The 26,224-nt window shown below is 39.5% G+C and overlaps 1 protein-coding gene and 1 long non-coding RNA gene across 4 annotated transcripts; both read right to left on the bottom strand.

Moving 5' to 3' along the window:
- Positions 1-286: 286 nt before the first annotated feature.
- Positions 287-8,200, bottom strand: LOC137099750 (CD9 antigen-like). 3 transcript variants are annotated; one of them, XM_067476978.1, is made up of 9 exons: positions 8,046-8,200; positions 7,796-7,867; positions 7,243-7,348; positions 7,068-7,165; positions 5,354-5,428; positions 5,161-5,262; positions 3,557-3,652; positions 3,379-3,462; positions 287-1,636 (listed from the first exon to the last, which is right to left on the bottom strand). In XM_067476978.1, the coding sequence occupies exons 2-9, from the start codon at positions 7,859-7,861 to the stop codon at positions 1,547-1,549; spliced, it is 717 nt and encodes a 238-aa protein (XP_067333079.1). In that variant the 5' UTR covers positions 7,862-7,867; positions 8,046-8,200; the 3' UTR covers positions 287-1,546. The 3 variants fall into 3 exon arrangements, with proteins under 3 accessions (XP_067333079.1, XP_067333078.1, XP_067333077.1); XM_067476977.1 differs by lacking the exon at positions 287-1,636 and adding an exon at positions 1,885-2,426 and having other exon boundaries at positions 5,161-5,265; positions 5,357-5,428; XM_067476976.1 differs by lacking the exon at positions 287-1,636 and adding an exon at positions 1,885-2,426.
- A 398-nt stretch (positions 8,201-8,598) lies between these two features.
- LOC137100612 (uncharacterized) lies at positions 8,599-14,382 on the bottom strand. The gene is made up of 3 exons (XR_010910942.1): positions 13,735-14,382; positions 12,644-12,789; positions 8,599-11,754 (listed from the first exon to the last, which is right to left on the bottom strand). It is a non-coding gene; the product is annotated as an uncharacterized lncRNA (long non-coding RNA).
- Positions 14,383-26,224: the final 11,842 nt, after the last annotated feature.

The following is a 26,224-nucleotide window of genomic DNA, read 5'->3' on the forward strand; positions in this document are numbered from 1 at the left end:
AACAGAAAAAACTTTTAAAAAACAGCTTCTTTTTTTTTTTTTTCCCTTTTTGGTCTTTAATAGAAATTGTTACAAGCATTAATGCAAAAAGTGAGAAAACATTGGACAATGTAACAGTTTAAAACAGTAATACAGAGTACACAGCAAGCAGAAGACAAGCAGTTCAAGGCATCCGGCGGTTTTCGTTCTCAGCAGGGCACTTTATGTACATTTTGGTCACAGACAACATTCTACAGTAACAGGATCCTGAGGGGCAGAACTGTAGTAGCTGGAAAGGGGTGGGGGGTTTTTCTATTACAGGAAATAAGTAATTAAAGGTTTCACTATGTTTCCAAGTTTAGCAAAGCAGTCAGGTGCCAATGTGCAAGATTTCCTTACTTCATACTGACCTTCCAGAAGGTCCATCTTAATTCCCTTTCAATGGAAGTTATTAGGGCACCAACCAAACCTTGGTAAATTTAGTTCTAATATAAGGCTTGTTTTTAAAGCAAGAATATTATAAATGTGACTTTTTTTGATTGAGAGTTTGAATTAAAGTGCAAAAGTATCAAAAGGCAATTTGAACTTAAAGTAGCAGAATTCTCATGATCTCCACTTGATGGGAGTAGTTTGGACACTGTCTTCAGGACTTTTTGCAGATGGATTGTAGCTGTTACCCACCATCACTCACATTAGAAACATCTAGAGGGATCTCATCAGTATTCACAGGAGGGATTACGGTGAGTGAAAGCTGTCTCCGTGTTGATGTGGGCACCTGACTGTCGATTCCTATTTAACGTTTACATGTTCAGTTTAATACCCACAATAAGATCTGATAACTGCACATTCAAGGGCCTTAAGAACCAGTCCTGGGGTCCCTCTGCACAACAATAGGAAATAAAGTGGCATGCTTCCTTTTTTTTCCATTAACAAAACTACAAACTATGGCAAATAAATTACTCCAGTGTTCCAAAACAGTGTAGTAAAGAAATTGCACCAACTGAAGATGCAGGGCCACAATTCACATGATGAGCTCTCATTTCTAGTTTGGTCAAACCCTTAAGCTTATCAGTGTTAAAATAGACAAAGAAAATGGTCCCTTTTGTATTTGTACACGCGTAAATATTTGGTCTTTAACATGCGTTAGTGGGCAGAAGAAACGGTTTTAAGGAGCTGCTGTAATTATGTTAGAAAACTAAATTGCTACAAAATGACAAACAAGCAGAGCATTAATTTGTTAAATGATTTTCATTAACTGAACACTTATTGTTAATACGACTGTGCCATCAGTTTCTAATTGATGACTAACCACCATCTATAAAACATCCAATTCAGCAGCTGCTGCATGATGTGTGGTTTTTTTGTTTTTTTTTTAATATACAATTCCAAATGGATGCTCTGTATAAAACTGGTGTTTGCATTCAGGTTTTGGATGATGAAATGTCTTAAGACAGAAAAATGAAAAACTTAACCCAACAATGACTCTGTAAACATTGACTTGCTGGTTTTGGCCTAAAATCTAGCGATGGTCGTGATGAGGCAGGGGAGCGTTGAAACCAAATCCTCCTTAGTATACAGCCGAATAGTAGGCTTTGATGTCCTGATGAACTTTCTTGATCTGTTTCAGGAGGATAGTGCTGCAGACCAGGGCAGTAATCTGTCATGCAGACACAAAAGGAGGGGGGCAGGGGGGGAGGAGAAGGGGGGGGGAAGAGCAAGGATGGGACAAAGAGCCGTGGACTGAACAACTTGCTTCGTACTTGTAAAAGTAAGGGCTACACCAGCCACAGGAAGAGGTTAGCGTGAGAAAGAAGTAGCACCTCCCAGCTGTTATTTAGGTCTTCACAGCCTCAAAGGAAGCGTGTGTGAACCTGAATTAGAAAAAAGTGGCCATTTCAAGGGAAAAAAATTCAACCATGCAAATATCAATGTGTAGATGAAGCAGAAACGAAGTTTAATGAGTGTGGGAAGGATACAGCTGTGGATCCTATGCCAATGGAAAAATCTGAACCAACCTATAGAAAGTGTGTTACTGTGTTTAATAGAGACCTGCGTCATATCAATCTGGGATTGGAGAAGCTTGGAACATACATTTGTCAATTAACTGTGGGACTCCATGAACACAATAGGTGATGATGTGTTATTAGTGTTGATTTTTTTCCCTTTAAAAACCGAGTAAAGACACCGTGCAGAGAGGATTAAAAACATCTGTGTACACCCATGAAAACTAGAGTTCACTACGGCTGAGCCACAGGGATGTTTGCCACAGTGAGAGGGGGAAAGACCACAGGGTCTTGGTCAGAGTAGGCATAGGAGGAGTTCGAGACAAACTCGGGCTGAGGGTTAGTGAGGAAAGGAGTGGAATGAGTCAAGACAATGTACTGAGGAGCTGAAACAGACGAGCGGATGGTGCAACAGAGGACTGAGCTGCAAATCAGAGCTATGATCTTTGGGAACCAGTGAGAATAAAGAGGATGGGGGCGAAGAGCCAAAGGGAAGCAGCGATTAGAACATTGCAATTAACTTCATGATCAACAAGTAAGCAGCTTGTCTAACACTCACAATTACCACAATCTACGTAGTGTAGAGTGTGTATCTGCAGCACAGTGCAAACACTTTCTATTTTGTAGAAGCATCTATACACACACAAGTAATTGTACTTTAACACAGTGATGCTTTGGGCTAAAATAGCTTAGCACAAACATCTGACCCCAAACTCTGTACTGTCGTTTATTATGTAGTGGAGTACTTTTTTTTTTTTTAAGCCTGCACTTTTACCAATAAACAAATGATCTGCAACGAAAATTATTTCCCTGCACAATTTACTGAATAAAAAAAATACTGTTTCAAACATGTATTTTGAAACAAATTATGCAAGTACAAAAGTATTAAAATTAAACATTGTATAGATTATTAAATTGCTGCATTCATGTCTAAACAGTGCTGCAGTTGGTAAAGATTCCTTATTTACTGAGAGCTGGTTATGAAGGGGTTTTTTTTTTTTTGGCAAACTTAAATACAGCAGAAGAGAGAGGTGTGATTCTACAGAGGAAACAAATGAAGTGACAGCTTTACTTGTTGTGGACTAACTGCAGGTTACCTGTTTGCTGTTGTACAGAGAATATTTAGTTTACCACATTTACTATAGATTCAAATATTTAATTAATGTCAACGGTGATTTTCCACAGGCAACTGAAACCTGTCTCACAAACAACTCACCAACCTTTACAACGCACCTCTGCATCCTGATGAACTGTATCGCACTTTAAATATGTTGGAAGGCTCATTTGCTCAGAAGCAAAGTAGCAGTGTTGTTATCTAATGTGAAATCTTAAATAATTCTCATCAGCAAAAACCATTGACTGAGCCTGACTGTAGAAATGTGTAATGCACTCTTACCAAAAGAGCTCCGGTTCCAACGAAGATCCCCATCACCAGCGAGGCTTTAGTGTCAAACACATTTGTGATGACTCCATGGCAACTCTAAGTGGACCAGGGCAGGAGAAACTGTAGTTAACCAGAAGCTTACAGAACACAGCGGAATACATTTTTTTTTTTGTTTTGCTTTTTGTCTTACAGGCATCTTAATGTGCTCAAAGAAGCCATCTGGTTTGGGACAGGTGCCTTGGGCAATCTCTATTATAGAAACTCCGGTCAATCCACAGCAGTGAAGCTACAAAGCAGATGAAGGAGGGAGGTTAACAGCTTTTACAAAGAGTCTCTAAATTTAATGAACAAACCGCAACATCTCATTGGACATTTTCGTTACTGTCGTCCCCGATCTGTTCAACATTAAAAGCAGAATCACGAAATCACGTAGAAACAGTTTTAAAGACACAAGTGAAACAACTGATGTGTTTACGTGCACTGAAGAACCCGGTTACAGTCGGATTTCTTAACATCACAACGAACGGAAAACCTGGTTTTGGAAATCGAGGTAGGGAATTACAGAAATCTTTTTCCCCAAGGTGGCTTTCTACTGGAGAACTGTGATGTCTCTGCCATGTTGGTGTGTGACCAGGTTTCTAATCAGCTTCTCAAACAAAACACTAGGCTTCAAACGGGGCAGTGAAAGGCTGAGTGAGGCTTTGCACCGTGTATTATCAGCTGTGTCTTTCCCCCGTTTTCTTGAACCCCCCCAATGGCCATGCTTCTAAAATAGGTAGGTGGTGTTGGACAAATCAGATGACTGATTGGTTTTGCTTACCACCGACTTGACTTTGCAAACATGTAATGAAAATAAAAAAAACTTTTTACAAATGTAGAACCTCCCTGGATGGGAGACTACGAGTGGCCACTGGTTTGAAAGTGGATGAAACGTCACTGTTGACACCACCACTGTAGGAAAAGTGCAAGTGTGAACTTAGAATTAACACCAAGCTGCAGTTCACATGCATGTTCACATCTAATCAGTTCATCCAAAAGTCCAAGTGGAGTATTGTGTCAGATGTAATTAAATTCCCTCTCGGTTTTAAACCAGCTGGTCAGTTCAAAGTTGGTTCAACTTTCTAAGAATCGTTTAGTTTTTCTACAGTATAGTGAGTCACTATAAAGCCACGTTACTATGACTGTGTATATAATGTTAACACCAAGCACAAAAATCTGTGTTGCTCAATCTTTTGGAGCATAAACTTCTGTCCAAGCAGAACTGGTCCAATGCATTTGTACTGTTTGACTGCAGTTACGTCCAATGAGACATGTGATTATTAATGTTTTGATCATTAATAACACTGACTATAAGGTAATATTATGCTTAACTTTTAGTTAGCTAAATAGCCTCAACACTGCCAGTATCAATAAGTGCAATTAGACAAATTTAATAAAATTTTATCCAAATTTTCATCTCTTGTCGTAATCCCATCTCCAGCACCAAAGAGCTGTTGCTGCTATGGAGCCAGTATTTCTGGCTGAGAGCAGGTTCTTTCATTGCTGAAATGCAATAAATTGGTTCAAAATTAGTCACTGGGTCTGAATCAGCCCTGAACCCGGCAGGATGGAAAACGGGTAAAAGGGAACTAGACATTTGATTTCTAAAATCAAATTAGTTACGTTTGAGTGGACGTTTGTGCCAAAGCTCCAACGACACAGAGGCACACGAGTGTAAAAAGTAGGATAACGTACACTGGTGACAAAATGATACTACAAGCATTGAATTTTTTATTGTATTTTATTTTTTCTTACCGCGTTGTTAATGAACGTCAGTGTGACGGCAAGGGCTGGGTCTGCGCTATTCACATACAGAAGATACATGGTATCGTAGAACTCTGCAATACTCGCACCAACCTTAATGATGAAAATTACAAGATGGTATCAGGATCAGATGTGTTGATGTACATACAGATTTTACATTTGTTCAGATTCAATTCCCGCTCACCGCGTCACGCTTGGAATAGGCGAGAAATCCAACAACGCCTTCAGCCACAGCCAGTAGGGTCACAAGCACACAAAACTGAAAGGAGAGGAAGACAGTGATAGTATTAGTAGTAGTGCCAAAGCTTTTATAACGCAGGTCATTAATCTGATGAGCAAATAAGAACATCTACAACAACTGCAACCCACTAAGATGTGTGTGCGGAGCAGCAGGTAGTTTATTTTCCATTATTAGCTGCTTGGAGCCTGTAATAAACTTTTAGTCAACACAAAGTTTGCTGCTGTGCACATTTCTTTGCACACACGTTTTGGGACCTGTAGAAAAGATGAGGATTTGCTAGACAAAGCTCAGAAATCCAGAACCCCATAGATCCAGAGCAGCAGGGGAATGAATAACAACAAAAATCCCCTTGCATTCGATTCATTGTTCTCTCGTGGGTCTTGCGCAACATGAAGAGTTTCGAAACTTTCTGTAGAAGTGGTTTTATCAGAGCAAGTTTCAGGAAATGAACGAGTTAAAGACAGAATCAAAAGCAGCCTCCAGTTTTGTTAATTACAATTTCATCCTACTGATTCAATTGTTCCCACAACATTAAATGCTGAACTTTTGGAAGGGACTTATTCAGATATGTCAAATTTAGTCTAAATTTCAAAAGAAAACTGCTCTCAAATTACTTAAAAGGACTAGAAGGTAATAGTTTTGGCAGCTCTTCTTAACCACTACATAACCACAAATATCTGCCCGTTAGTGAAGAGAAGAGGGGAAAAAAACAAATCAGCTTCTGAGTCTGAAAGGGTGTTTTTTTTTTTAAATGACTCCCAATTTACTTTGTACACTGACAGGAAATGTTTGTGTTCTTTCACAATAAATAGCAGTGTGACTGAGCAGTTATTTCACCTAGTAGGTGGAGAAATAAACTAGTCTAATATTAATAACTGTTACGCCTGTGACTGTATTAAACTTTTAGTCAACACAAAGTTTGCTGCTGTGCACATTTCTTTGCACACACGTTTTGGGACCTGTAGAAAAGATGAGGATTTGCTAGACAAAAAAAAAAAGTGTTTGAGCCATTATGTAATCAAAATCCAATGTATTGTTTTTAGTAAAAATGCGGTGCATGATCAGTCACGTCTGACTGTTGTGATGCGAGGATATGGTTTGCGTCTCGAGTCAGAAGCCATCGCTAAAAGAATCAGGGTGTCACTTATATTGGTTTCCCTTTTTGTTTTATATGGTGGTTGATTTCAAAAGACGAGTTTAGGCGTGTCAACAGCGGTTTACATTGTTTTGTTGTGGTCCGCTTTCAGTCAGGTTTCAAGATTGTTTTGTGAGCTGCTCAGATTCCCCGGTGTCGCCATCTTTTAAACAGTGCTACGCACCTCGGCCTTGTGGATGGAGGAACGTTATTGTCTGGCATCTACCAGTCTCTTCACGATAAGGCACAGTGAGCACAGCAGAGACTTTTCATTTCAACCCCAAACTTTCCCCGTAACAGTCGATCTCTGACTATATACAATAACAGCTGGAAAACTGCTATAGACTCAATACTGAGAAAACCTAAAACAATCACTGCTTTACTGTTCGCAGGGATGTTAAGCTAATTTTGTTGAAATAGAAATGTGCAATAAATTAATCTCACCTGGATGCCAACACCAGGAAGTTTTTTTTTTTTTTTTTTGGCTCTTGAAAAATCAAACAAACTAAAAACAAATCTCACCACTTGCAGGGCACATCTCTTCTCGCTGCAGGCACCATAGTCTCCAAACATCACCACGATTAGCATCACCAAACCGAGAACGATAAGAACCGTCACACCTAAAACAAAAAACAGAACCATCTGCCATTGTAATGATACAATTATTATCATGCCATTATGTGGAAATAAACCTTACCCATAACAAATGCACCAGAATTGAGGCCGTCTGTTTGAAAGATGCCTCTGGTGCTATTGCTGAACCTCAACCACAGACCGAGACCCAGAAACGCGAAACCCAGCACCTGCAAAGAAGTGAAATGAAAATGTAAAGATTCAATACACCAACATTTGTCACCACACTGTTTCGCTTCTTCAGATCTGAAACCAGTGATTTTGTCAGGTGCGAGATTTTGAGGAAATGTAAAAGATGTTTTTTTTTCCTTCTCATTGTACAGGACTTGATATCAGGTGACATCAGGTGACTTGCTGGCACAAACATGGGGGAAGAAATCTTTAAAAATAAAACAACAAATTGCAGAATCTGCAGAGTGGAACAAAAAGCAGAACCTGAAGCAAATTCACTGCAGCTGATGAGATGATTAGAAAAGTTTAATGATTAAACGGGAAGCGTTCCGTTTAGCTCTGAGCCATGAAAGTGGCTAATATGACATTTGATCACTTTCTGTGTTTTATATGATGTAATTAAGGGCCTGATGAAATAACATTTGAAAGATATTTAACGTGCTTACCGCAAAGATGAGGTTGAAAACCACGAGCACGTATTTGCAGAAGACGCCACAACCGTCCAGAGCCATGTTGACCTGTGGGATTCAAAACGGACCAACGTTAAAGCTCGACGGTGATGCGTTCACGTTAGGCAGCGGTTTTCGCCGCGTGGTCACAGCTGCAAAACGTTGAACGAGACGTCCTCTTTTTTTAGAGATATCATAGCCTCGAGCAATCTGTAAACACACAGTCAACTAAAAGCCAACGAAATACCTGTGAATTGATGTGTTAGTCCTTGTTCTTTACTGGTTTAACTGCGGTTCGCCACCTGCGGGTGTCAAGTTCTCAATGCTGCTGCGTTGTGTTTTCCAGTCTCCAAATACGTCGTGTCCCGCCCCTTGGAGCTCGCTCTCGCAGCTCATTGGCTGACACCTGTGACTGACTTGGAGGCTGCACCTATGAGCGGTGCACTGCGGAGGATGAAGGTGAAGTGAAACTTTAGGAAACGAGACTTAGGGAATCTGCGAACCCGGCAGGACGGCGGCTGGTTCTAAGGATGTGACGCAACTGTAGTCTAACGGGCATCGGCAGCGCTGAACCGAAGCAGGAAAACAGGAGCAACAAGGCCGTTTACCAAAGTAAACAGGACAACAATCCTGTCTTGGTGGAGGTGATCAGGTGATCGGTGGAGGTCAGTTTCGGTAATAATGAAATGTCACCCAAAAGAGAAAAAAAGCAAATCGAAACTGCACAGGAAACAGGTGTAACCCCCCCCCCCCCCCCCCAACACACACACACACACACACACAATATATTGTAACGGCCCTTCCGTGCGCGTGGGTTGCTAAAATATTTACCACAGTCAACTGCTTCACACTTAACATGTTTGACTTTGATATCTACAGATCGAAAAGTTCAGTCTTTCAAATTCAATTTGATGCTGTTTACACTAAGATACATTGTACAACACAGAACTTGTAATGCAAACCCACTTTGTGGGTGAACAGGTGGTTTAATAGTAAATGAAACTAGCATTTTGTTTCAAATCCACGGCAAAAGTGACAATATCTGGTGTTAGACACGTCCAGCGTAATCAGTAAAGAAGCTTCAACATCAGGACGTCTTTTAGGGTTTGATTATCTTGCAAGAGAGAAGAACATGGACAGAGTTTCAGTGCTCCATCCTATGCAGTTCCAAACTTCATACATTCACACATTAGTTTTCTAAGCTCCTGTTGCTGGGCAGAACGTTGTCCACCCTCAGGACACTGCTCCCAGCCCTTTTCTCCTTTTATGGAAACCTTTTCCCTTTCCAGCACTTTGATGAACATGTGAGCATGAAGTGGGTCACTGCAGTGTGGGAAAGTCTGCTGTTAGACAATAACTGACCTTGGAGCAGTTCTGCAAACACTTCAAGACAAAACACATAGATGAGACAAAGTTTGCACAACATTTTAAACATCCTTCAAACGTACACTGAGTACAAGTTGCCATTTTAACAAGGTACAATCATTTAATCAGACTTGATTTTCCATCACAGTTCCCTCTTTTTGATTACATTTTAATCACAAGACCCACAACAGAAGTCATCAGATGCACAAATTCATACACACATAGTGATCTTCATCACTAGAATCTGTGTTCAGGTCACCATCAGATTGAAAAAGAACTTAATTCTTTGCAGATGATAAATCACTGAGCGCCATCTGATGAGTCATAGCGCTCTGTGACTCGCATAGTTAGACCCCTTACACATGGGATGAGACAACACCTGTAAAATCAGCAATATCTGTGGCACGAGGAGTCTCACTCTGTCTTCCATGGTGTTGTTCTCATTATCTCCTTCTCCAGAGTGCAGCCACGCACACTGGCACTCGTCCTCTTTGTCAGCAGAAGAACCTTAAGTGTAAGTGTTCTCCTCCGACTGGTTCCCTGGTTCCCTCAAGGCTCCTGCCCCCTGTTGAGCGCCGTGCACAGCCGGGGGAGGGGTCGTCCACAGCCTTTGGCCCCTTCCTGCAGTGGGCGGCGTCACGTCTTTCACTGCTGTGTGGTTGTGTGCATCATGTGGAAGGGTCCATTCCAGCTCCTAGAAATCCGTCAGATGGAATAGAAAGAATGTCCTTCACCTGCTAATGTATTTCAAACAAAGCAGAAGACAACGTCTGGCAATACTTTTTCCCCCTCATCCCCATGTTCATTAAAACAGCCGGAGAAACCTCAGTCCAAGGAGACTTTCTTCTTCGTACCGCGTCAGTCATAACAACACAATATCTCTTCTCTCAACTGGGCATCAACTCAATGAAATCAATCACCACATGGTTAAATGGCTGATCAGATGGAGGATTTGCTCCCTGTGGCTTTAGTAGTGTCACACAGCTAAAGCAAGATGGACAATATATCTGTGCATATGATACAAACCCCGTGTTAAACCATTGTTGCTGTAATAAATCAACATTCGCCCTTTTGACTCATGGTTTAACCTGTGTGTCAACTTTATCAGTGTTTAGAAAAGCTTTTAGAACTTTTGCAACGTGCAACCTCCTCTGTTCCCCCGACTTTCTCAGAGATAAAAAATCGTTGCACGGCAAAAGTAAAAGTAAAAGTAAACAGACTGATGTTATTTCCGTGTTCTGCTAAATGTTTGAGTAGGTTCCACCTTCTGTAACATGCAGGCCGCACATCATAAAGTCATCATTGTACTGCAGCTGAGCGGATCCTGCTGCTAAATACAATGTCTCCTCAAAACTCCATTAATGAAACAAATCTCATCCAGGTAATCTTCACTATTTATTTTATTTCATTTTATTTTTTTTAAAAAGGAGACGGCAAACAAGTAATGACTGTTCGCATATGTAAGGAATGAGAAAAATACATCATCCAATCCAGCAACCAAGAAGTTATTTGGTTGTGGAATTAATAATTCCTGAGCTCTCAGATGGATTGTTTTTTTACTGCTCGCAAATCCTGAACAATTCTCCACTTTCCACTATTAATATCACGCATCTTTATCAGTAAATATTCACAAGACACAATTACAGCTGCTTGTCTTTATCAATTCAAAAATGGATCAATCCATCACTGGCTTTTTGTTTTAGGGAGTATTAACATATTGTATTTATTTGACAAACAGAATGGACATGTGCCATTAATGCAAATATGTTATGAGTCACATGACACATGACTCCCATTCTTCCTTTACAGGTTATCACAGGTCACAGTAAGGCTCACTGTGACGTCAGGGTGTATTACTCTATAACAAGGACAGCTTCATGCCCTTTTACTGGGAAATATTAAAACGTGTGGGCGCAAATTTATGGGGCATAATTCTGACAACATGAATGTATGTTTAAGAGATCGATCATGAGAATTAGCACAATGACTGAGTCAAATACTCTTTTGGTGGTTTTCCAGAAACGCCAACATGTACATTGCTCATTTTGCAACTTCAGTTGCTTTAATACTGACCTCATTGCTCCACTGCCTACCAAAAAAAAATATCACCTCTTGATGATTCACTTTCAGAGTGTAGTCAGGAAATGTACAAACCCCCTCAGCATTTAAACCTCAGGTGGTTTAAATATAGCTCTGATATTGAACACGATGCTCAGTCAAATCCACATTTATTCCAGCATGTTTGGGCTTTATCAAGCAGTTTTCATTGCATGTGTCTGACAAACTGTCAGTGCAGGTCAGAGTGAGCATTTCTTCACTGTGGTTTGCAAATCTGTGTGTGTGTGAGAGCATGTCTTCATTGCAGTGTGTGTCAGTGTGCATCACCTCCCTCATTTTGATCAGTCATCAGCAACTGTCCTTGGGACACCAGCTTCTCCTCCTCCCGTCAGTTTGCCATTGGTGATGACTTCTCAGGACAATCTCTGGGTCTATGTCCTCCTCCATCCCAGAGGGACAGTCCTCTGCACAATGTCCCCACGTGTAGCATCCATCTGCTGCGTCGTCCACAATATCTCTTTCCTCCACCACCTCTGACATATGAAGACCTCTTCATCTTGTATCACAGACTGTCTGAGCCACTTCAACCATGTTTTTTTTTTTCTAAACTCTACTTCATTTTTCTTCGTTCACATATTTAACATTATGTAAGTTACACGTGTTGGTCGTTTTGTGAATCTCTTTTTAGCCTTCAGGATCTTTTTCTTGATTTAACAATTTTCCTCTAATTTTGTTACCTTATTTCACAAAGCCACCTCCTCGAGCAAAACCAAAATGCTCAAAAGTTTCAAACATTGAAGACTTTTGTCACCATACTTGTCAGAATCTTATCACCTGGAGTAATCTGCTGTTTTCTCTGCTGTCTGTTTGCCTTATTTTTCCTCCATTCTCTCACTGTCACTCAGTTCCTAGGACTTAGTCCGAGTGTGTGCACCTCTTGCCACACTTCCAGTAAGGCAAAGGCAGAACTCTTAATTTTACTTTTGGACCTGTCCTGTTCAAACTGCTCTGCCTTGTAATAACCTGTGACCGGGTCTTGAGAATGAGTAAACTTAGAAGGCAAAGAGACACAAAGATTTCACTTGGTGCCTTTTTTCCCCCTAATAAATGTCACCATACTTTGTTTTCATAATCTCAACAATCAGACCCTGCGGTCCCTTCCCTGGTTTCCCATGGGACCCCGTCCATGGCCTTCAATGCAGACGTCTCTGCGAGGGTCAGGGTATCATTTGTAAGCTCCCGTTACATTAGCTTTGTGACTATGACTTAAAGTCCTCAATCACTGAGGCCCCTTCGTCCAACTTGGTTATTAACATTTATCCTCCCCAATTAACTAGGAGTCGCCCGATTCAATCAGATTATTCAACCAAGAATGGAAACCTGAGCTCAACAAAATAATTTAGGAACTTCTTTACAACTCACCTGGAATCCATGTTGAGCCGTTTTAATTTTTAGTTTGTGAATCTGGCGGCAGTCACCACAGGAGCCGCTGTGTTCAGTTCTCCATCTCTACACGGATTCTTTCAGCGGAGGCTGAGGCGGGAGCTTTTTAGGGTTTTATTATTTATCTTCCAAGAGAGAAGAACATGGACAGAGTTTCAAATCTCCTAGCTATGCAGTTCTAAACTTCATACATCACACATTAGTTTTCTAAGCTTCTGTTGCTGGGCAGAACATTGTCCACCCTCAGGCTACTGCTCCCAGCCCCTTTCTCCTTGTAACTGTCTGAATGACATGTTTATTATTATGTTTCTGTTATAAGTTCAGAATTATTTTATTACATACAACTGTTAAAATTTATTTGTAAATACATTTTTGTGAAATACAAAATGTTTGGTCGAAGTTGAATGGGCTTGTAAAAGCTTTTAATTTGATGGATGGGTCATGTGACTAGAGTTGGTGAGGGGCATCACGGTGGCATTATGGGTCAAGCTAACGTGCATACTGAGGAAAGACACGAGGCCCCAAAAGAACTATTCTGCACTTGGTTCAAGAGGCGCACACGGTAACAGTGCTGTATTCATGTTGATGTGCTTTTGGACGAACACTAGCCTGAGAGATTTTGACTGGAAAACATGTATTAATTTCAAAGTTGTTTGTTCTTTTATTTCTTGTAGTTTTCACGGTGTCAAATGAAGAGAGAGACAGAGAGAGAGAGAGAGCGGAAAATAAATACTTAAAAGACATCTGTATGATGCGTGGGCAGTATTTCTTTGGACCAGTGTAGCTACACTCCTTTTATGGAAAACGTCTCCCTTTCCAGCCCTTTGATAAGCAGCTGTGAGCATGGAGTGACTCGGTGTGGGATGGTCTGCTGTTAGACAATAACTGACCTTGGAGAAGTTCTGCAAAGTTCTGCTTGATAAACTAACACTTTACTCTGAATGTTTGTACAAGCAGAATGTGCATTATGTTGATGAGAAAAAGTTTGTTCTACACTTTTTTGCAGTTTCAAAATAAGGGGATGCAAACAAAGTACATTTACAACATGGATTTAAAAATAGTGAAAGTACCTGGAGGGAGCTGTGGTGTTGGGGGCTGTGGCTCAATTGGTAAAGCAGTTGTCCATGAACCACAGGGACGGTGTTTTAACTCCCGGTCTTCCTGGCTACAAGTGCCTGCAACTCACTTGTAAGTTGCTTCGGATAAAAGCATCTGCTAAATGACTAATTGTAAGTGTGTCATGTGAGTTTTCAGCTGTTGTTATAGCCGTGACACAGGCTGTAAACTGCTGTATACTGCTGTGACCTGCACAAACATCTGCTGATGATTATTTGCATTGTTTATAAAATGACTATGTTTTACTGCTAGTGTGCCCACAGACTGAATCATTGTGGAAACACAGGAGGTTGCACAGTGTGTGATGAAGTGAAACCTAAAACCAGTTCATTATGAAAGAGTTTTAAAATGGAGGCTGCAGCAGCTATGGAAAAGCCAAGCGAACTAAAACCTTTTAGTTCCCACAGACACCGCGGTGTGTTCTTCACTGCCAGTATGTTCAGATGACCTTTGAAGTCATGAACAGAGTGAACAGACACCAGCACACACATTTCCAAAAGTTGACAGTCGTCCAGAACTGTCAGCAATGTTCTGAGGTGAGGTGACAGTTTTTCTGTCGGCTCAGTTCCTGCAGCTCTGCCACGATAAACCTCTCTACACAATGGCAGCCATACACAGCCAGGGGGGGGGGGGGGGAAATGTTCCCCTGCAGGAACTGTTGTTCAAAACCCACAAGGGGGCACCAGCACCTAACAAACATTACTGTTCTGTGATTCATTCCTGCAGGTGCCAGCTTGATGCTATTTTCATTTTATTCTCTTTAATTCTGTTATGAAGCACTGAGCTGATAAAATGTGTAGCCTGCAGAAGTTTCTTCTTAACAGCCCATCTCCCATCATCGTGCCTACAGTGTCAGGTTAGTAGTTGAGAAATGAGTGTAATAGTAGTTCACAGAGACAGATGTGTAAACAGTGATTTGCTGGTTTCAGTATCACCTCTTGGTCTCCGTCTGCTTCAGGCAGATAATGGTGAAGACCACGGCAGTAATCAGTAATCATGCAGACACAGCAGGAGGAGGAGGAAGTGAAGTGCTGTGCTCTGAACAGCCTGCTTCCTACTCATGGAAGCCAGGATTAAACCAGAGGCAGGATGAAGTTAGTATGAGCTCCTCCGTCTACACACGGCCATGTTAAGAGAAGCTTGTGTGAGTAATTCAACTCACAACAAGGCAGGAGTACAAGAAAATCACATTACAGAATCCTGCAACATCACAAATTTAAAAAAAAATACTCACGACGGATTATAGATCAACTGATGATAAAACAAACACATTGAATATAAAATTACATGAAAGATAATAAAATGACAAAAGACTAAATTTACAAGATGCTCTCAACTTGAGGACACTTGAGAAAAGTAAATTTTTATCATTCAGCGGACAGAAAACCTGATCCAGATGAAGTTTGGTAAAGTCTGCTAACACGCGAGGGAAACAAACATGGTTGTCCACAACAAACCAAATGCTGGAGCACAGGGTTGTTTAGAGCTCACTGCCATGGTTTTACAAACTGAGTGTCTCCAGCTTCTGTTATCAATACACTATGTGCAGCCATTTAGAGGGAATCTTGAATGAAACTAAAAGGGGACGTTTTCAAAATCCACTTTGACTCTCTCCAAATCTTAGGATGCTTCCAGAAAGCCCATAATAAACAACTTGATCTGCTGCACGCAAACTATTTTTAATCATGGATTCTACCAGGATTCTGGAAGTACCTTCAGTATTTGGACGAGTTTTTTGTTAATCAGCATTGTCGCTCTATAACTGTTGAAAGCTGGGCTTTCAGGTCTGTAATGTTGTCCACTCCAGAAGTATTCTGGAGGCATTATGAGGTTAGAAAAGATTTCATGTATTGAGTTTAGTAAGATGCTGTTCAGGGTATTTTAATTTAAAGTCTCCAAGCTTGCACCTTTTTCACTTTTCCTGCCAACATGGTGGCTTGAACAGAACTAGTCGGGTGACGCCTGGAGCTCCACAGAGAATGCGAAGATGAAGTCACACCGTGTTGGATTTGTGTTTCCGTGCGCCATCTTGTGAGGATTTCCTTTCTTTCTCTCTCCCTTTTTTTTTTTTTCTCAAAAGAAACCACTGCTGTACTGAGCACAATCCACAGAACAGGTCGGCGAATGAAAACAACAGCAGCTGATGACTGAAAACAAATCACAAAACACCAGCCAGTGCCCTCAGCAAGACACCCAGGTGATGGTCAGGTAACAGCCCAGGTGTCTGGAGAAGTGTCAGTGTGCAGAAAGACGGAGACACGATTATACACTGACACAAACAGAGGGATAAAACATGTAGACACAAATGTGTGGCCTGACTAGTGGCTGGACCCAGTGGTGAGATTGTAGGCAGAGCTGAAGGAGATTCCTGTAGTGAAAGTTCAAGATTAAATCATGTCCCATCCTTCCATTGGTTTTATAGTGTTCTTTCCATTTTTCAGGTAAAGTTGTTTTTTATTTTTTATTTTGTATTCGTGTACATTGGTCTGTTTTGTGGACATTATCATGTTTTGAGCATTTATAATTATTTCTGTTATTGTTTTATTTCAATAACATCAGTCATGTGAGTAGTTGTCCTTATAGTTCAGATATGTGTGTTTATAAACATGGTGGTGTTTTGATATAAAACTATGCTTTTTTTTATTATGAACAACAAATACAAACCAACAGTGACCTTTGACCCTTAGGTTTTCTTTGTTAATGACTGTATATTTTATCATAGTTACCGTAATCAATATTGTTGAAAATACATTGTTTTCTTAGTGTAAGTAAATATAGATATTCTACATGGTACTTTTACTACTAACAGACATAGTCCTCATTTTACATTTACATTTAGTCATTTAGCAGATGCTTTTATCCAAAGCGACTTACAAGTGAGGTACAATGCAGCAAAAATCTAAGTCAAGAAGAAAACATCAAAGCAAAGTCCTATCAGAAAAGTGTTCACAGTTCACGAGATGCAAGTGCGAGAAAGAGCAGAAAGGAAGTTTTGTTTTTTTGCATAGGAAAATGTGGAAGAGTTCTGTTTTCAGCAGTTTTTTGAATATTGGGAGTGAATTTGCTGAGCGAGCAGAGTTTGGTAGCTCGTTCCACCATCGTGGGATCATTGTGCTGAAGAGTTTTGCTTGGTGTCTTCTGTGCGGTGCTGGGACCACCAGACATCGTTCGTTGGCAGACCACAGCGGACGGGAAGGATTGAAGACTTGAATGAGTGAGTTGAGGGAAGCGGAGCTGTTAAGTTAACCACCCTGTGAGCAAGAGACAGAGCTTTGAACCTGATGCGAGCAGCTACAGGAAGCCAGTTTAGAGATCTGAAGAGTGGTGTGACATTTGCTCCTACTTGACACTATTAAGACAATCGGTGTTAATGTTGTTGTATCTCCAGAATTTCAATGTTTTTTTTTTTTAAATCTAGTTCTTAGGCTCATTTATAACCATAAGCATACACATCATCTTTATCTGCCTGTTTTCTTATCAAAGGGGAGAATCGTCAGGCTTTGTGCCTTAGGGCCTGTTGTGCTGCCCAGAATATTGTGAGCACAGTGGTTTTGAAAGAATTACAACAGAAACACTGTTTTATGTGAACTTTATTTAGTTTTGTAAAATAATACCAAAGTACATGTTTCTGTTCTGCCACCACAAAGTGTGAAAATCTTAGAGGATTCTGAACCAAATCTGACAGAAGGCTTAGTTAAATGCTTAGGATCTTTCTTTTCAGTCCTGCCGCTGACTCTGCCTGTGGCTGGTTCTGCTGATTCTTTTAAAAAACTGACTGGGCTCTTATGGTTGCATCCCTGTTGTGGTTGTGTTTTATTTAATATTTGAAGTTTTATTGTCTCTAATATTTTCTCTTTTTACATTTTGTAAAGCACTTTGTGATTTCATCTGTGAAAAGTGCTTTAAAAATACAAATTTACTTACTTACTTACTTTTACTTAGTTTTATTTCTTCACTTCGCTTTGTCCTGTATTTATCCACAGTGTCACTGTGGCTCTGTAAGTTTAATCCTATAATGCTTTTGATTTCTAACAGAAATATGCTCCAACACTTACTTTATTGTGGAGAGGACCCACTGCTGACAGAGTCTCATAACAATACAGGCACCAATCAGAGAAGAGCAGTCATCCCTTCTGACCAATCAGAGAAGAGCAGTCATCCCTTCTGACCAATCAGAGAAGAGCAGTCATTTCTGCTTGATTAGTAAGTTTATTAGCTTCTAATATAGTGTAATTTAATAACTGTGGGCTGTGTGTAGCACAGTAAATTACATATTGTTTCCCTTCAAAAGAGACCAAGCACACGATTTTAATCCTTAGATCATTGAGCTGCCAGGATCCTTGTCTTGGACTTTGCTTTGTTCTTTGGTCTCCTCTGCCGTCTGGTCTGGTCCTGGTCTTCACACACACTCACACTCTCTACGCTTGTGCTCTTTGCTGGGTTAGTTTTTTGTTATGTCATTTCTTTTCTTTTTTTTTTTTAATTCACCAAAAACAAACAAACAGACAACAACAAAAAAACAAACAAATCACACAATACAAAACATAACATCATAGCAACAGTGTGAGACACAGCAAACCTATGTACAGTGTATGTTTGCTTGTGAAGGTGCATTGCAGTTCGAGAAGTGATGATGAGCAGAAAAGGTATAATCATAAAAAAAATAACAGTCAGGATGGGAAAGTACAGGGTAGGTGTAAACATACTAAGGATATAATAATGTTCTAACATATATAGTATAATACTTACTGAGAAAACTGATAGTACAGTCATTTAATAAATATATAAAAATAAAATTACACACACATAAATATATATAGCAAAGAGTTAAAATAATAATGTTCATAATAATATCAATGATAATAGTAGTAATAATAATAATGATGATTATGAAACTAATATTAACCAATAGACTTGATAATAACATTAGAAATAATAAAAAGGATACAAATCATGTCATAGTTAAATAATATAATGATGATACACACAAAAAAAGGGGGAGAAGGAAAGCTACTCCTACCACTTAATAATAATAATAATAATAATAATAATAATAATAATAATAATAATAATAAGGAGAAGAAGAATGACATTGATGATGATAACAATAACAATAATAATAACTATAGTCAAAATCGATTACTATTGCTGATAATAATAATAATAATAAAAATAATAATAATAATAATGAGAAGAAGAAGAATGATATTGATGATGATGATGATGATAATAATAATAATAATAATAATAATAATAATAATAATAATAATAATAATAATAATAATAATAATGGATATAAATAAGAATAATAATTATTTTAAAAATAGATAAAAAAAATAGGATCATCATCGTCTCCTATTTTTTTTAAATATACGGGTATAGTTGAGATTGAAAAGCTCTGACAGCCTGGGGGAATATTAATGCCTAAATATTTCAAGTTGCCAGTATGAAATGGAAGGAGGGATTCATGTGCTGCAGAATTCCAGGCATCTTCAGAGAGTGGAAGTAATGTTGATTTGCTCCAATTTACTGTGTAATTTCAGATTAGGGATAATGTATTAATAATAAATGTTTCCTTTAGTGAGCTGTAGTAATATGTCATCTGCATAAAGACTAATTTGGTGATGTGTATTTGTGTCCTTTAATTCTAACATTTTGTCGTATGGCTGCTGCTAGTGCTTCTAAAAGATGGAGAGAGTGAGCATCCCTGCCTGGTTCCCCGGTGAACTGTAAAACTCTCTGAGGTGACCCCACATGTCATTACAGTGGCCCTGGGTGCAGTGTATAGTGTTTTTATCCAGTGGATGAAAGACTCTCCGAGGCCAAACTTGTGAAGGACGCTGAAAAGAAATGTCCAGTTAACTTTATCAAATGCTTTTTCTGCGTCTAATGATACAATTATGGTTTTAGTTTGTTAGTTTGTTGTTTGGTTATGCAATTTCTGTCATCGCTCAATTATCACCATCTGATCCTCTGAATCCTTGTATCTGTCTTTGGATGGTTGCCTCCTTCTGCACTGATACTGACTGTAGTTATGGCGGAGACCTGCTCTTTGTTGTTACTTTGAAACATGTCATTGTGAGCCGTGTGTTTAGTTCATTGATATTTGAAGCTTTGATCACAGCCATTGTAAAAAAACACAGTACGCTACCATTTTGAGTTATGTAGTTGCAGGTGTGTCTACAACACCAATTCCAAAGAAGTTGAGAGGATGTGTAAGATGTAAACGACAACAGAATGCAATGATTTCCAAAGCTCATCAACCTATATTCTATTCACAACAGAACATAAACAACATATGAGATGTTAAAACCACTTCATGAAAAACATTAGTTTATATTGGATTTGATGGCATCGACACATCTCCAAAAAGTTGGAAGAAGGGCAACAAAAGGCTGGAAAAATAATTGCAGATCAAAAACAAATTGAAGATCATTTGACAACCAATTAGTTTAATTGGCAACAGGTCAGTAACATGACTGTGTATCAAAGAAGCTTTTAAGAGAGTCTCTCAAATGTAAAGATGGGCAGAGGTTCACCAATCTGAGGCAAATAGCTTCTAAAAATTGTGGAACAATTTCAGGAAAATGTAAGTTCCAGCTGTATCCTGCAAAGACGAAGCCATATGTGAACGCGATCCAGAAACGCCGCCGTGTTCTCATTTAAAATGGTCTGAGGCAAAATGGAAAACCATCAATCAGAGGGACCATCCAGCTTGTTACCACCAGGAGTTCAAAAAGCCTGCACCTCTCATGGTCTGGGGGGGGCATTAGTGCCTATGGTGGGGGGAGCTAACACATCTGGAAAGACTCCATCAATGCTGAAACGTACATAGAGGTTTTAGAGCATATTTCAGCGAGACAATGCTGAACCACATACTGCATCCATCACAACAGCATGGCTTTGCATTGTTTTTACGTGTGGTGGTCCCAGCACCACACAGAAGACCCCAAGCAAAACTCTTCAGCTCAGTGATGCCACGATGGTGGAACGAGCTACCAAACTCTGCTCGCTCAGCAAACTCACTCCCAATATTCAGAAAACTGCTGAAAACAGAAATCTTCCACATTTTCCTATGCAAAAAAACAAAACTTCCTTTCTGCTCTTTCTCGCACTTGCATCTCGTGAACTGTGAACACTTTTCTGATGGGACTTTGCTTTGATGTTTTCTCCTTGACTTAGATTTTTGCTGCCTTGTACCTCACTTGTAAGTCGCTTTGGATAAAAGCGTCTGATAAATGACTAAATGTAAATGTAAAATCACTTCCAATATATAAAAAAACTGCTGAAACAGAAATCTTCTGCACCTTCCTATACACTTAAATCTATTTTAAAACAAAACAAAAAAACTTCCTTTCTGCTCTTTCTCTCACTTGCATCTCATGAAATGTGAACTTTTCTGACAGGCTTTGATGTTTTCTCCTTGACTTAGATTTTTGGTGTCTTGTACCTCACGTGTAAGTGGCTTTGGATAAAAGCGTCTGATAAATGACTAAATGTAAAAGTAAAATCCAGCAACAAAGGCCCAGGACTGTTGAACAGCTAGAATCCTGGATCAGACAAGTATGGGACAACATTCCTCTCCTAAAACTTCCGCAACTGGTCTCCCCACTTCCCATGGTAAACATCCCAGTGTTCCAACTTTTTTGAGATGTGTTGCTGCCATCAAATTCAAAATGAGCTCATATTTTCCATGAAGTTATAAAATCTCTGTTTCAGCATTTAATGTGCTGTTTATGTTCTATTGTGAATAGAGGAGGAATTTATGAGATTTGCAAATAATTGCATTCTGTTTTTATTTATGTCTTACACACATCGTCCCAACCTTTTTGGAGCTGAGGTCGCACATGTGGAACATGTGTGAAATCATGGATCATAAATTGTATGAAAAATGAAATTCTAGTTCAAAAACTGGTGACAGAGAAAAAAAAAAAACTAATTTGTGATTTGATGGTTTCAGCCTGAAATCGAGTGATGCTCATTTTGATGAGGTGGAAGGAAGTTGATAACGGGTCAGTCTTCTCAGGACGTGGCTTTAAAGTGCGCACTGAACTCCACGTTGAGTCTTTGCCGCTGCTTCAGGAGACAAATGCTGGAGACCAGAGTGATGATCTGTCATAGAAACAAAAGAGAAGGTAAAGAACAGGGATGAAATGAACCACCTGGAGACCACAAGTAAACCAAATGTGCCAAAAAAAAGAGTCACCTGTAAAATACTTAATTGGGTTGAATTTAAAGTCTCAGTGAATCCCACCTCTTTGACTGTGACTCCGTCCTCTATTGGCTGAGAGAACACCTCTGAGCAGATGAGGGGAGGCAGAAGAATTAGAGCTGAGAAAAGATTATCCTGTGATGTAGCATTAATACATCAGAAATTCATTAATAAATATAATGGAAATTCTTTATCATTATACAGCTAATTTGCAGTCATACACAGAAATTGGCCTGTTTATTATAAAGAGAATACAGTCAACCTTATTATGACATCAAACTAAAACTGATTTAATACAGTTTGATAAACACCTCTTTCAAACTGTGTACAACATTCAAACCTCGATTCACTGTAGGACTGTCGCACTACTTTTAGCTTAATGTTCCTAATAAACTGACACTGAACATGTATTTGAGACTCAGGACAGGAAATGTTTGGCACCTCGTTCCTTTCTATAGTAGGCGTCTGTCTTGTGGTAAACACACACACACACACATAAACGAAATGTATATGTGAACATGTTGACATGTGACACATATAATAGTTTCATAAGAGACTGTCGAGAAACAATACAGTGAGACAAATTGTGTGCTATGCACAGTGTGACCGTGTGTATCATGTAAAAATTGCAGGATATACTTCATATACCTCATTCTTAACTGCTAAGTACATATTTCAATTCAGCTTGTTTACAGTTTTAAAGTTTTAATATTCTGATAGGTGTCACATCATGATGCGTTTTATGTAGTTGTCATGGCGACTATGAGCCATATCAACATCCAATATGTTGTTTATGTTTTATTGTAAAGAAAATACGGGTTGATGCGATTTGCAAATCATTGCTTTCAGTTTTTATTTACATTTTACACATCGTCCCAACTTTTGTGGAACTGGGGTTTCACATGTGGAACATCAAATACAAGAAATCAAATTTGATTGTTGCACGACAGAACTGTTACTTCATATGAAACAAAGCATAAAAGGTCAAATTTCTTTCCATTTTAGTTGTCCGCATAAACTCCGTTCTTTTAAAATACATCGGAGGGGTGTGTTTTACAGTATTTTGTTCTTTTCAACCTCCTCCTCTCAACATTAGAACCATTGAGGCATTTTTATACAGAAAGGCTCAAAGTGAAAGGTATAACTCCTCATTCTTCACTTCTAAATCACACACACTAAGCCGTCTACTTCTTTAGTTACACAGTGGGGTTTTATAAAAGCACGATGGGTCATTTTATGAAAAACTGGTGACAATTCACATACAGAGAAAAAAAAACTAATTTGTGATTTGATGGTTTCAGCCTGAAATCCAGTGATGCTCATTTTGATGAGGTGGAAGGAAGTTGATAACGGGTCAGTCTTCTCAGGACGTGGCTTTAAAGTGCGCACTGAACTCCACGTTGAGTCTTTGCCGCTGCTTCAGGAGACAAATGCTGGAGACCAGAGTGATGATCTGTCATAGAAACAAAAGAGAAGGTAAAGAACAGGGATGAAATGAACCACCTGGAGACCAGAAGTCAAATCAAAAGTAGCCCTCAGTAAACTGGAAGGTTCACATTTAAACTCAGTATTTGGTTTCAGATACAAAGTGGCAGTTGAATCAAAATGAGCAGCAAACAACTTGTCACTCACTCACCTGAACAACCGCAGTTACAAGGAAGACTCCCATCACCTTTTCTTTGTCTAGATCGGCAGATGGTAGGAGTGTGCACCCCTGCAAAAAGACAGGAGAAAGTGTGAGCACTCACTGGACACATTTGCAGATTGTTGGTCAGTTTTCCATTTCACTCTCACCTGTTTGCAGTGGAAGTAATAAACCATTGGAAAGATGATGTCAGCTAAAGCCAGAAAGGCCAGAAGGACGTAGAACTGAAAGGAGAGGAACAGGAAACATACAGTAAAAGGGATTTTAACATGCATTGCTGTTCATCAGTGAAGATCCTCGTGTCTCTGTCTCCCACTGCCCAGGAAACAGGCTTTTTGTCACTGCAGTTCGAATCTGTACAGCAGGCGTCCACCATAAGTCAGAGGTGGAGGACATATCAGGTTCAGTTTTATGTTTGTCTCTTTAGTGAATCTAATTTTAGTTGTTTAATTTCATTTCAGCTTCAGTTAACTGTAAACTGGGCTCTAACAGGATGATTCTGCAGCAGAGTTGAGTCACATTTCATGATCAAAAATTACTCATCTGTTTGTCACAAGTGAACTTTTTTTTTTATTTTGATGGTTTTATCGCCCAGGTTCAGCCTGTTGTTTGTCAGGTCACAACAAGAAAAAAAAACATTTGGCTGCAGCCACAGTTTGTAAGAAGACTGTTAAGAAAGAGTCTTACCACTTTTAGTGCACTACTCTTTGCCAACGCACAGCCAATTCCACATGTTCCCAAAATCACCATCAGTGCACCCTGACCTATCAGGACGTGAAAAACGTCTCCAGAAAAGAAAAAGACGCATCTGTCCATGAATATGAAACAGCAGCAATGACATCTTGTTTTTGGTTTTTGGAGTGAGAATACTTCACTTACTTGTAGAGTTATCGCCCGGGTTTTTCTGGTCTGTTATTGGCCTGTAATGCAGAGCCACGCCAAAACCCGCCAAGGCGAGTCCTTCCATCTGCACAACAGCAAAATTACATCAGTATCCCCCTATACATGGTTTCAAATCCTAATTTGGTGGAAATCTTTTGCAAGTGGTTAATGTTAGAGCATCATCAACACTGTGACAAATATGTCCCCTGTGGCACCACCGGGTGAACAGAGCTGAGAACAAAGCACTGATCCAAGACATTCATCTCTCTTTTTGTTTTCTTTTCTCTTGCTCAGGACTGATCAGAACCAGTAGGATAAATATCCTCCTTGCAGTAGGATATTTAGCCGACTTACCACAATGAGACTGGAAAGGATGAGGAACAATTTGAGACAGCATTGACCTCCGTTCTGACTCATGATGACCGGCGGTTTGTTGTGATGTCTGTAAGCTACAACACCAGATTACCTCATCAATTAAACCTTTTTTTTTCTAAGAGTTTATAGACTGAGGAATTAGGAATAACAGACAAAAAACTGTAACTGAAACAAATACCTGTATTAGTTAAGTGCTGCACCAGTCGTTTTCCTCCAAGTACTTAGTGGAAAGTCCTCATCTGCAAGAAGAACCTTTAAATACTTAGTTGGGTTGAATTTAAAGTCTCAGTTAATCCCACCTCTTTGACTGTGACTCCGTCCTCTATTGGCTGAGAGAACACCTCTGAGCAGATGAGGGGAGGCAGAAGAATTAGAGCTGAGAAAAGATTATCCTGTGATGTAGCATTAATACATCAGAAATTCATTAATAAATATAATGGAAATTCTTTATCATTATACAGCTAATTTGCAGTCATACACAGAAATTGGCCTGTTTATTATAAAGAGAATACAGTCAACCTTATTATGACATCAAACTAAAACTGATTTAATACAGTTTGATAAACACCTCTTTCAAACTGTGTACAACATTCAAACCTCGATTCACTGTAGGACTGTCGCACTACTTTTAGCTTAATGTTCCTAATAAACTGACAGTTCAGTTAAAAGAATATTCAGTTTCTTGTGCTCATATAAGAACATGTATTTGAGACTCAAGACAGGAAATGGTTGGCATTTCGTTCCTTTCTATAGTAGGCGTCTGTCTTGTGGTAAACACACACACACACATAAACGAAATGTATATGTGAACAGGATATTTCAACATGTGATGCACGCAATACTTGCGTGAGAAAGACTATAGAGAAAAAAATACAAGATGCACACATCCTTTTTTTTTTTTTGCTATGCACACATTCTGTGAAATGTCGTGACAGTGTGACCATATGTACCATGTAAAAGTTGCAGGATATACTTCATATAGCTCATTCTTAACTGCTAAGTACATATTTCAGTTCAGCTTGTTCACAGATTAAAGTTCATGTTGCTTTTATGTATTTGTCTCTCCCCAAGCAACAGCCACAGAGTTTAAGGGTGAGGACACGCTAATGCGACTATCAGCCATCGCTGGAAGTGATTGCTCTGATTGGGCGATTAGCTTAGCTAATGTACGTAACACAGAGTGTAGCCCCACTTCTTGGCCCAGACAAATCCAGCATGACCTGACACAGCAGCTCTTTGATGTCAGCTTGTTGTGTCGTGGCTCTTTTCATCAAACTTGGTTAATGGATGAACTGATTAGAATTTGGTGGCCAAAGGTTAAGCTCGATAT

The sequence above is a fragment of the Channa argus genome, chromosome 15, assembly GCF_033026475.1.
Source record: "Channa argus isolate prfri chromosome 15, Channa argus male v1.0, whole genome shotgun sequence".
Classification (NCBI taxonomy): domain Eukaryota; kingdom Metazoa; phylum Chordata; class Actinopteri; order Anabantiformes; family Channidae; genus Channa; species Channa argus.